The sequence below is a fragment of the Tachyglossus aculeatus genome, chromosome 22, assembly GCF_015852505.1.
Source record: "Tachyglossus aculeatus isolate mTacAcu1 chromosome 22, mTacAcu1.pri, whole genome shotgun sequence".
Taxonomy (NCBI): Eukaryota; Metazoa; Chordata; class Mammalia; order Monotremata; family Tachyglossidae; genus Tachyglossus; species Tachyglossus aculeatus.
Genome location: NC_052087.1, coordinates 1,843,479 through 1,855,750, shown reverse-complemented (window position 1 = coordinate 1,855,750; position 12,272 = coordinate 1,843,479). Strand labels below are relative to the sequence as shown.

Sequence of the window (12,272 nt, the reverse complement as noted above, 5' to 3'; positions counted from 1 at the left end):
TGTTAATGATGTACATAGAGCTCTAATTCTATTTGTTCTGATGAATTTGACACCTGTCTAAGTGTTGTGTTTTGTTTTGTCGTCTGTCTCCCCCTTCTAGACTGTGAGCCCGTTGTGGGGTAGGGATTGTCTCTATATGTTGCCAACTTGGACTTTCCAAGCACTTAGTACAGTGTTCTGCACACAGTAAGCGCTCAATAAATACGATTGAATGAATGAATGAATGAATCTATACAGCAGGGCCCCATATAGTGCTTTGTACATAGTTGTTGCCCAGGATAGCACTCTACACGTAGGAGTTTAGTATAGTGCTCGTGGCTTAGAGGAAAGAGCCTGGGCTTGGGAGTCAGAGGTCGTGGGTTCTAATCCCGACTCTGCCACTTGTCTGCTGTGTGACTTTGGGCAAGTCACTTTGCTTCTCTGGGCCTCAGTTACTTCATCTGTAAAATGGGGATTAAGACGGTGAGCCCCCTGTGGGATTGTATCTCCCCCAGTGCTTAGAACAGTGCTTGGCACATACACTACTTCTTTGGGCCTCAGTTACTTCACCTGTAAAATGGGGATTAAGACGGTGAGCCCCACATCGGATTGTATCTCCCCCAGCGCTTAAAACAGTGCTCGGCACGTAGTAAACGCTTAACAAATGCCATTGTTATTATTATTATTATTACAGTGCCCTGTAGACAGTACCCAGTACCATAACGGGTGCTCAGTACACTATCCTGAACATAGAAGACACACAGAATGGTGTTCCTCACCCACGGGCACTCAGAGCATACGGGTGAAGCTGATCATGATGAATCTGCCGGGCGGCCTCATTCAGTAGCTATGAAAAGCAAATCCACTAGGAATATTTTAATTTGACCGAGAAACGAAATGCAAGTGAGATGGCTCTTTTCCAGAGCCCGTAATTTGGGATCCAGATCCTCCGTCTTCACTCCGGGAAGCGCCGGTCCGTTCCCGGCAGCGGGTGCTCCGCGTCGTTCCCCGGGCGGGGCTTTGGCTGAGGGGAGCACGCGGTGACCGCGGAGCTGCCAGGCCTCTAATCGCAGAATCCTGCAGCGGGGAAGAGAACCCCGGCCGGTAAAGATGCTCAAAATCCCAGACCCCAGCTGCCCGGCGTGGGGCATCCGTGGAAACCGAGAAGGTTTCTCCGGGTGGGGAGGCAGGAGGGGGCAACTGCCCCCCGTGCCCCCAGACCCACTGTCCGGATCCCCTCCCTGGTCCAACTTCCCTGTGGGGCAATTGGCGAAGGGAGGTTGGCAATTCAGGTAAAAACGCCAGACCTCCAGGGGCATATCCCTTAGCAAAGCAGCGTGGCTCAGTGGAAAGAGCCCGGGCTTTGGAGTCAGAGGGCATGGGTTCAAATCCCAGCTCCGCCGCTTCTCAGCTGGGTGACTTTGGGCAAGTCGCTTCACTTCCCTGGGTCTCAGTGACCTCATCTGGAAAATGGGGATGAAGACTGTGAACCCCCCGTGGGACAACCTGATCACCTTGTAACCTCCCCAGTGCTTAGAACAGTGCTTTGCACCTAGTAAGCGCTTATTGAATGTCATCATTATTATTAGGATTATATCCAGGAACCGGGGGCTGTCTGGGTCAGAGCCAGACAAATGGCCGCCACGGAGGCAAGACGCGGGATGTTTCCTCGGTCTCTTCTCCCTGTTTTTGCCCTTCCTGGGCACGGAGGGCACCTGAGCCTCAGGTGTCACTCACACGGAGAGACAGCCGAAGCGGAGGCTCCGGGAGCAGTTCCCCATCCGGCTACTGTGTCTTCTCCCCTCCAGGGTCTGAGCCGGGGGCGAGAGGCCGAGACGGGGCCGGCCGCAGGAGCCCGGGGGCCTTACCGTTGTGCACGATCGTCCTGTACTTCCTCCCCAGGCACAGCTCCTCCTGTCCCTGCCTGACCAGCTTCTGGGCCTCGGGCGGCAGTCCCAGCGGGTCCCGGGAGAAGACGAAGGAGTAGCTGTCGGCACAGGTGCCGTCCTCGTTCAGCTCGCGGCAGGAGTACTGCAGGGCGTACGTGTCGTAGTCCGTGTCCACGATCCAGTGGTCGTCATCTGGAAGCCACAGGGGGGGTCGGCCAGGGGCCCCGTTGGCCAGACGCCCAGCTGGTGGCCCCCGCTCTCCCTGGCCGCCCTCTGAGCCGGTGGTCAAGTCACGGCGGAGGGTGGGGCCCGCCTCTCCTCTCTCCCCTCGCTCTTATCTGACACCTCCCCACAACTTAACAGGACCCATCAACCAGGTGGCCAACTCAGAGAGCCCCCTGCTCCAGACGCCTTTGCACACGTACGTACGCTACGTCTTAAAAGGACAGTCAAATTCCCACACTGTCCCACATGCACACACTCTTTCCTACACACGGTCACCTCCACAAACTCCTACGTACATAATAATAATAATAATAACGTTTATTAAGCGCTGACTATGTGCCAAGCACTGTTCTAAGCGCTGGGGAGGTTACAAGGTGAACAGGTTGTCCCACGGGGGGCTCACGGTCTTAATCCCCATTTTCCAGATGAGGGAACTGAGAGATTAAGTGACTTGCCCAAAGTCACACAGCTGACAAGTGACAGAGCTGGGATTTGCTCATACATACTCACACACTGTATGTGACACCCAACTGCACACACCCCATAAACAGACACACTCTTACAGTCATTCCTGCTGTGGCCTAGAGGAAAGGTAACAGCCTAGAAAGGCTGGAGGCCTGGCTTCTAATGCCCCCTCGGTTATGAGAGTTAAAAAAAATTGTAAATACACAGGAGGGTTTAGAATAAATCACCTAGGAGTGCTGAGATTAAATCCAGTGCATTGCACAGAGTAAGCGCTTAACAAATACCATCCTTATTATTCCATTGTCCCAAACACTCCCCCCGTAACACACACAATCCCTCCACAACCCACAGGAACCTCTCTGTCTAAAACCCAGGCTAGGACCTCTTGGCTTTGACGAGGTTGGCGTTGGCACAACCGGTCTTGAAGGGAAATGTGAACGGAGGGCCAGGGCGACTCCAAGGAAGACTAAGAACAGAGAAGAGGCATGCCAAGCTAGCTTGGGAGAATAGCGCCGGGCACACCTACCAAAGGTCCCCCCAGATGAAAGGGGGCCACGGATGGCACCCTCAGAAGGTGTCCCCTCATGCGAGGGAGGGCTCTGGCTGATCAGAGTGTGACCGTTGGAAGGCAGCCCCCTTAAACCCTGAAAATTTTCCTCTGCTCTCTCCCTTCCCTTCCCCAGAGTCCCTCAGCGCCGGCTCTATCCCAGACCGACCTGGGCGGGGGCAGATTTCTCGGGAATCAGTCTGCATCCCTGCTCCCAGCAGGCCTGCCGCTGGCACGGCAGTGGAGAGGGGCGGCCGGGGGGCAGCAGCCGTAGGAAGAGCCCTTGGGATGACGGGCACATTGAGTCCAGCCCCTCAATCTCCTCTCCTCTATTCGGCGGATCCCGAGACCGCCAGCCTGTGCTGGGCGAGAGGCTGCTTTCTGCACGTAGGGGAGGAAGCGGATGCGTGTCTGTGTGTGTTTATGCACGTGTGCGTGCGTTAGTGAGAGTTTACAGGGGAACGTGCATGGGCCAAGCTATGGAGGATTATGGTCAACGTGGTTCCAAGCCCCATCAAGCAAGGGCGGACACGATCATTTCTGCGAGTCAGGAAACCCTGCAAGGGGGCAGATGCGGAAAGCCTCCAAACCTCCACATGGCATTGGGACAGCCGAGCTAGGGGAGGCCCCGCGAAGCAATCGGAGGGAAGCTCAGAAGTTTCTGGAACAGGTAATGACTCACTCCAAGTCCCCTCTCCTGAAGAGGAAGCACCCATCTGCCCGAGAACCCGTCACTTCTCTGACAGCACCGCCTCAAATGGAGTCGATCACGAGGGCAGATTAAGAAAAAGGAGGTAGCCCCCCACCTGCCACGTTGAATGAGTTGGGACCAAGTGTTCAGAGGGATAACCAAAGAAAAAGACCCAGGGAGAGGGTGGGAGACGCCGAAGGTTTCCGTCTGTCCAGAGACGGAAGGCCACAGTAGAGCTTCTTGCAGGAAGTTTTGCAGGGAGGTTGCCCCTGGGAAAAAGTTTTCGCTTAAGGGAAAGGTAGTTTCTTCACAGCATCTTTCCTGAGTTTCTTTACGGCAGCTGCCTGATGATAGGTTCCTGATCAGTAAGAAATGATTTTGAGTCTGGTGGACGGCGGATGGGAGGGATGTGTCCACCAGAGTCTCCAGGCCGCCAAAGGGGTTCGTCCACGGTCGGAAGCACTCGGCTCTATCGGCAGACCTGGGCGCCGGCGGCTTCTAAGAGACTGTGGCTGCCCTGAGAACTTCGCCAACGTCCTACTGAGACAAAAGGGAAGAGGCACCCGGCTGATCCTTCCTGGGAAGCGGCGGGGATCAGTGGAAAGAGCCCGGGCTTTGGAGTCAGAGGTCAGGGGTTCGAATCCCGGCTCCGCCAACTGTCGGCTGGGTGACTTTGGGCAAGTCACGTCACTTCTCTAGGCCTCGGTTCCCTCATCTGGAAAATGGGGATGAAGACTGTGAGCCCCCCGTGGGGCAACCTGATCACCTTGTAACCTCCCCAGCGCTTAGAACAGTGCTTCGCACATGGTAAGCGCTTAACAAATGCCATCGTCATTATCATTATTATTCCTTATTTTCTGCGGTAGCAAACAGGGCTTTGTTCTAGGGTTGAAATGAGGGACCTGGAAGTTGCCGTCAGAAAACAATTCTCCTTCTTCGGGAAACTCGTTCAACTCATCACTGCGGATCCATGAGTCATTCATACAGGAGCTCCTAAATGCTGATGACTGTACTGTGGACACAGACTGTGAGCCCGCTGTTGGGTAGGGACCGTCTCTATATGTTGCCAACTTGGACTTCCCAAGCGCTTAGTACAGTGCTCCTCACACAGTAAGCGCTCAATAAATATGATTGAATGAATGTCTTTGCACGCATTTGCACATACAAACGCATATGAACAGACACACACATGGACACAGGCCCAGGATCGTGAACTGCTTCTCAGAATCAACAAAAAGTGGTTTGGATTGACTAACATTCCGAAGCAGACCAATCCTATGGGAAGCAGTGGAAATGACAGCGGCCTGGACGCCACTTGTCTGCCGTGTGTGACCCCTTGGGCGAGTCACATAAATTCTCTGGGCCTCAGTTATCCCATTCAGAAAATGGGGATTAAATCCTACTCCCTCCTAATAATATTAATTATGGCACTTATTAAGCGCCTACTATGTGTACGGCACTATACTAGGCAAATTGAGTTGGACACAGTCCCCGTCCCACGTGGCGATCACAGTCTCGATCCCCCTTTTACAGATGAGGTAACTGAGGCACAGAGAAATGAAGAGACTTGCCCAAGGTCACCCAGCAGACAAGTCAGCGCTTAGAACGGTGCTTTGCCCATAGTAAGCGCTTAATGAATGCCATTTAAAAAAAAGTGGCGGAGCCGGGATTAGAACCCATGACCTCCTGACTCCTATTTAGATTGTGAGCCCCGGGTGGGACAGGGACGGAATCCAACATGATTATTTTATAGCCTAGTGTTTAGTGCAGTGCTTGGCACAGAGTAAGTACTAAACAAGTATCATTAAAAAAAAACGACCCGCAACCTACTCCTAGCAAACCCCGCACCAAACCAAGGCTTGTCAATCAGCACTTAGGACAAACGGCCGTCACTGAATTCTGCTACCTAGACAGCACTCGTCCCAAAAGTCAAGTGGGCCCTAGTGGGAAAATCGTGGGCCCTATCTTTGGGCCCCACATCTGCCACTGGTTTACTGTTTGACATTAGGCATATCACCTAACCTCTCTGGGCCTCAGTCTCCTATCTGTAAAATGGGGATGAGCTAGATCGTGATCTCCACGGGAAACAGGAAGGGTGTCCAATCGTAATACTGAAACACTCGGCATAGTAAGTCCTTAATAAATGACATAATTCCTATTGAGATCAGATTTGAAAATCTACAGGTAATTGTATTCATTAAGCTCTTTCTACGGGCCGGGCACTGTATTAAGTGCTGGGTAGATACAAGATAATCAGCTTGGACACAGTCCCTGTCCCACATCGGGCTCACGGCCTTAATCCCCATTTTAGAGATGAGGAAACTGAGGAACGGAAGAGTCAAGTGAGTTGCCCAAGGTCTCAGAGCAGACAGGTGGCGGAACCAGGATTAGAACCCAGTTCCTCTGACTCTCAGGTGTGCTCTGTCCACAAAACCATGCCGCTTCTCTTCTACTCCTACATTCGCAAGTTTCTTGACCCAATCTCTTCAGCAATTTCACCAATGCCAAGGCAGGGCCACGAGCAGCAGTCCCGGAACCCAGCGAGATGCCCAGTATCGAACTTAGGTCGTCGCATGACACCTTTGCTCTGTGGCCCATGGGAGGAGAATTGGAGGCAGGATACCTGCAAAGCTGCTTGAAACGGGAAGAATCGGAAGCAGAAGAAGTTGAATTCCAATGAGGGTAAGTGCTCGCAAAAGTCGCGGGCACCTCTGAATCCAGAGGACAGCAGGCACTGGGAGGGTGGAACTGGAGAAAAGCGATGCAGGATTGGCACTCTCTGGAAAACCGGGGCCCTCTGCAGTGCTGGTCGTTTGCTGTTTTCAAATTGGGGCCTCTCGATTTTCTGTTCCCAGACAGCATCCCCTCACCCGACTGCTGTCTCTCAGGGTGGTCTCTCTGCTGCAGCGGTCTCCTGACGGTTCACAGGCAGGTCAGGGTGAGACCTTGCTTCATGGATCTTTAAATTGTCCGTTCAACCCTCCGGTGCTACGCGTCCAGTTCGGCCCGTGGGGGTCGGTTGGTTACCCCTGCCGTCGATCGCACTCCTCACGTGTTCCGTCCAGCATTCCCCCACGGCTGGGGAGCTGCCTGTTGGAAATTCCCGCCAGTCTTTTGATCCCGAAAGGTTCATAGGCGACGCTGCTGGAGAAGCCATCCGACTTCAGGCGTAACCGACTCACGTGAAAGTTCACGTGGTTCCCACCGTGCCCTGGAAAGCAGGTATTGGATCTCCTAACACCTGCTCACTAAACAGGTGTTTAGCGGGGGCAGAGCCTTCTTCCTCGGGTTCCTGGAGACGTTTTCCCGGCCCACGCACGGTGCCAAGGGGCAAGAGTGTTTCTGCCAAAATAGCCACACCCTGAGACTTCTGGTGCAGGAAAGGCAGGGGTGCCAAGATGCTACTGGGGGAGAGAGGAGAAGGGAGATTCCCCGGAGAACCTCAGGCCTGGGGACCCTGGGGTCGGTGAGTACCAAGAGCAGCCCCAGTGTCCCTGCATGGATCCCCAAACCAGGAACCATCTTAGCCAGCTCCCGGAGCCCCTGGAAGCGGGATGTGGGTTCCATGGAGGGGGCTCTCTACAGAGCTCCGGGCAGGGTTCTCCAGTGCTTTGCACATAGTAAGCACTTAATAAATGCCATTATTATTATTATTATTATTATTATTATTATTATTATTATTACACCCAGACTTTTGAGACTGTGAGCCCCACGTGGGACAGGGACTGTGTCCAACCCGACTGGCTTTTGGAGAAGCAGTGTGGCTCAGTGTAAAGAGCATGGGCTTCAGAATCAGAGGTCATGGTTTCAAATCCTGGCTCCGCCAACTATCAGCTGTGTGACTTTGGGCAAGTCATTTAACTTCTCCATGCCTCAGTTACCTCATCTGGAAAATGGGGATTAAAGGTGTGAGCCCCCCGTGGGACAACCTGATCACCTTGTAACCTCCCCAGCGCTTAGGACAGTGCTCTGCACATAGTAAGCGCTTAACAAATACCATTGTTATTATTATTATCCACCTCAGCCCTTTAGCACATAGTAATGGCCTAACAAATACCGCAATTATTATTACCATTATTACACGGGCTTGGGGCATCCATGCCCAGGGGTTGGAAACTTGGTTCTCAAAGCTTTGGGGGAGCGGGTGGAATCAAGGCGGCCCCCCAATCCAGCTCAGCCCCCTCCCTATCTCCCTGTGCCCTCAGATCCGCAGCGGGGATTAGCTTTCTCTCTCCCTTCCAGAGCTAGAAAGTTCAGGTAGCTCGTTGTGGGCGGGGAATATGTCTGTTTATTGTTATATTGTACTTTCCCAGGTGCTTAGTACAGTGCTCTGCACCCAGTAAGCACTCAATAAACGATTGAACGAATGAATGAAAGTGGCGTTTTGTCTGCCTTTCGGTCAGTCCGTCCGTGCGTGCGCGTGGGCCGGAGGCAGCCCTCAATCCACGTGTCCCCCCCCGACTCCCAGACTCACTCCCTCTCTGCAGGAAGGACGCCATTCCCCAGTACTTCATCCGGAACTTGGCGGGGTCCTCCGTGTCCGTGAACGAGCCCACCATGTCCGCGCAGACATCCCAGTTACTGCAGAAGGACACGGGCAGAGTGACAGGGGTGGCCACGGCAGGGGTGGGGGGACCGGGGGTCTGGAGGGAGGTGGGTTTGGCCAAAGGGTTGGGCGTCTGGAAATGATGATATTTGGTTGGAAGGTTGGGGGAGGAAAGGGGTTGAGAAGAGGGGGAGAAGGGGCCGGGAGAGTGGAAAGGGTAGGGGAGAGGATTGACGGTGGGGGCATTCTTGGAGGAGAGCAATGGAGTCGACTGGGAGGAGTGTTATGGAAAGGTTGGGGGTATGGAGAAGGGGTTAGCCAGAGGGTTTGAGAGGGAAGAAAGGATCAGGGGAGGGAATCGACAAGGGGGTAGTGGGGAGAGCGTAGGCAGGGAAGCACTGTATCCATGGGAGGGGCCATCAGGGAGGAGGTGCGGGCACTGACTTGAAGAGCCGGACGCGGCCCTTGGCCGTGGCGCTCATAGAGCCGTCATCGTCCACCGCGAAGCGGGCGACGATGTTGTCCTGCAGGAACAGCCCCTCCGGATCTTTCTTGGCCATCGCGTACCAGAGCCCTGAGAACTGGGGACCGGGAAGAGTCAGGGCCCGGCCTGGAGGGGAAGGGCCGAGGGAAGGGGCTCGGGGCCCAGATGGGGGGTGGGAGAGGGTGCTCAGTGTCCGGCCGGGGGGACGAGGCACGGGGGCCAGGGTGGGAAGGGGTGGGATACTCAGGGCCGGGCCGCGGCGGGAGACGGGGGAAGGCGGACACACGGTGTTGGGCCTGGAAGAGGAGTGGGGGACTCCGTTTAGGGCCAGGGCTGGGGAGGGGGCGTAGGGCCCGGAGCCGGGAGGAGTGGGGGGCACAGGGTTTTCCTGGGGAAGGATTTGGAGGGCTCAATATAATAATGGCATTTATTAAGCGCTTACTATGTGCAAAGCACTGATCCAAGCGCTGGGGAGGTTACAAGGTGATCAGGTTGTCCCACGTGGGGCTCACAGTCTTCATCCCCATTTTTCAGATGAGGTCACTGAGGCCCGGAGAAGTGAAGTGACTTGCCCAAAGTCACACAGATGACAATATAATAATAATGATAATGATGGCATTTATTAAGCGCTTACTATGTGCAAAGCACTGTTCTAAGCGCTGGGGAGGTTACAAGGGGATCAGGTTGTCCCACGGGAGGCTCACAGTCTTCATCCCCATTTTTCAGATGAGGTCACTGAGGCCCAGAGAAGTGAAGTGACTTGCCCAAAGTCACACAGCTGACAATATAATAATGATAATAATTATAATGATGGCATTTATTAAGCGCTTACTATGTGCAAAGCACTGTTCTAAGCGCTGGGGAGGCTACAAGCTGATCAGGTTGTCCCACGGGAGGCTCACAGTCTACATCCCCATTTTTCAGATGAGGTCACTGAGGCCTGGAGAAGTGAAGTGACTTGCCCAAAGTCACACAGCTGACAATATGGGCCCAGGGGGTGGGGGGGCTTAGTGTCGGGTAGGGGAAGGGGCCGGGGGCTTGGTGGGGGGATGGATGGGGTGGGGGCGTTCGGTGAAGGACCATGGGAGGGGTGGGGAAAATCACTGTGGAGCCAGGAGGGGCTTAGTAGGGAGCCAGGGGAGAGCTCAGTGCGCAGCGCCCGGGTCGGGGGGTTCAGTGTGGGGCTGGGGGAGGGATGGGGGGGGCTCAGTGAGGGGCCAGAGAGGGGTCTGGGGCTCAATGTGGGGGAGGGGGAGGGACAAGGGGACTCTTTTGAGCCATGGTTGGGCTGAGGGGCTCGGGGTTGGCAGAGGAAGGGTCGGGGCAGTGGGCCCGCTTGGACTCCTGTGACCTACCCGCTTCTTGTCGAAGTTCTCCATGACCCTGAAGCTGCTCACCCTGCAGTCCCGCTGGGCATCCCCGCCCCCCAGCCCCGCCACGGCCAGCAGCAGTAGCCCCCAGACCCAAGTTCGCTCCATCGTCCGCCCTCTCAGTCTGGACCGGAGCCGGGCCCCTGGCCCTTATATAGCACCCGCCCAAGGTTTCATAACTGGGCAGGGACGGGGGGGCGGGGAAGGGGACGGCAGGCCAGCCGGACATCCTGCAGTCGGCCACACCTCCCTGCCCCTTCCCAGTGGGACAGCCGGACTCAGTGTCACCTCTGTGCCCTTCCCGGAGGCCCCCTCCCCTGGATCCCGTGCTCCCCTGGGCCTGTACTGGTGACTGGGACTCTCTGGGAATGTAGGCCAGGCCCTTCCAGCGGTCCTGCTGGGCAGCCCCCAAGCCCTGGCCCATCCTCCCATCCCTCAGGACCCCCAGAAGCCCTCCTCACTTTAACCAGCTGTGGGGGACAGTGGCCAGGCCTCCAGACACCCCCCCCCCCCCCCACCGGTCCCGGCTCCAGCGTCCATTCCCGGCTCAAGGCCCAGCCGCAACGGAGAAGCAGCGTGGCTCAGTGGAAAGAGCCCGGGCTTTGGAGTCGGAGCTCATGGGTTCAAATCCCGGCTCCGCCACTTGTCAGCTGGGTGACTTTGGGCAAGTCACTTCACTTCTCTGGGCCTCTGTTCCCTCATCTGGAAAAGGGGGATGAAGACTGTGAGCCCCTCGTGGGACAACCTGATCACCTTGTAACGTCCCCAGTGCTTGGCACATAGGAGGCGCTTAATAAATACCATTATTATTATTATTATTATTAATGCCCCGAGGTGGCTCTGGGGAGGCCGTGGACCATCGTCAGCCCCCAAGGGGTGGGTACAGGCCCAGGCTGGGGCAGTGGGCTCTCACCCACCTCCCACCCCACTCTCTGTGATCTGGCTGGGCCGTGGGCCAGGGGAGGAGGCTGTGATTTCCATTGTGGCCCCACTGCTGATCCTGGATCAATATTTGCCCTGCGGTTTCGCCATCCTCAGAAGCACAAATCCTGTTAAACATTCTCCAGAGTGGCTCTACAGCGGCCTGGGCCACGATGGGGGGTGGGAGTGAGGGGGTTGGGGGTGGATAGGGAGCCATTATCTCTCCACACTCCCCCAGCCCAATCCCGGCCTGTCTCATGAGGCTGGAGACTCTACCCTTGCCCCCAATTCCTGCAATCTCCATCCCTCTGCCCGCTGGCTGGGGCCTTCTCTCTCCCTCTCATTCATTCATTCGTTGGTATTTATTGAGCGCTTACTGTGTGCAGAGCACTGGGAAGTCCAAGTCGGCAACGTCTAGAGACAGTCCCTACCCGACAGCGGGCTCACAGTCTAGAAGGGGGAGACGGACAACAAAATAAAACATGGAGACGGGTGCCAAAATCGTCAGAACAAATAGAATCCAAGTCCCCGGGCCTGATCTGGCCTCCAGTGTTGTGCGGAGTAGGTGTTATGAGAAGCAGCATGTCTCAGTGGAAAGAGCCCGGGCTTTGGAGTCAGAGGTCATGGGTTCAAATCCCTGCTCCCCAATTGTCAGCTGGGTGACTGTGGGCAAGTCACTTCACTTCTCTCTGCCTCAGTTACCTCATCTGTTAAATGGGGATTGACTGTGAGCCCCCCGTGGGACAACCTGATCACCTTGTAGCCTCCCCAGCGCTTAGAACAGTGCTTGGCACATAGTAAGTGTTTAATAAATGCCATCATCATCATCATCATCATGTATGAAGCAGCCTCCCTTAGGGGAAAGAGCACGGGGCCAGAAGACAGAAGACCTGGGGAAGTAGCGTGGCTCAGAGGAAAGAGCCCGGGCTTTGGAGTCAGAGGTCATGGGTTCAAATCCCAGCTCTGCCAACTGTAAGCTGTGTGACTTTGGGCAAGTCACTTCACTTCTCTGTGCCTCAGTTACCTCATCTGTAAAATGGGGATGAAGACTGTGAGCCCCCCGTGGGACAACCTGATCACCTTGTAACCTCCCCAGCACTTAGAGCAATGCTTTGTACATAGTAAGTGCTTAACACATACCATCATCATCATTAC

The 12,272-nt window shown here is 55.2% G+C and overlaps 1 protein-coding gene across 1 annotated transcript; it reads right to left on the bottom strand.

The window, feature by feature from the left end:
- Positions 1-840: 840 nt before the first annotated feature.
- RBP4 (retinol binding protein 4) lies at positions 841-10,327 on the bottom strand. The gene is made up of 5 exons (XM_038765175.1): positions 10,182-10,327; positions 8,787-8,923; positions 8,271-8,377; positions 1,848-2,060; positions 841-1,056 (listed from the first exon to the last, which is right to left on the bottom strand). Exons 1-5 carry the CDS (start codon positions 10,302-10,304, stop codon positions 1,043-1,045), a joined length of 594 nt encoding a protein of 197 aa, XP_038621103.1. The 5' UTR covers positions 10,305-10,327; the 3' UTR covers positions 841-1,042.
- Positions 10,328-12,272: the final 1,945 nt, after the last annotated feature.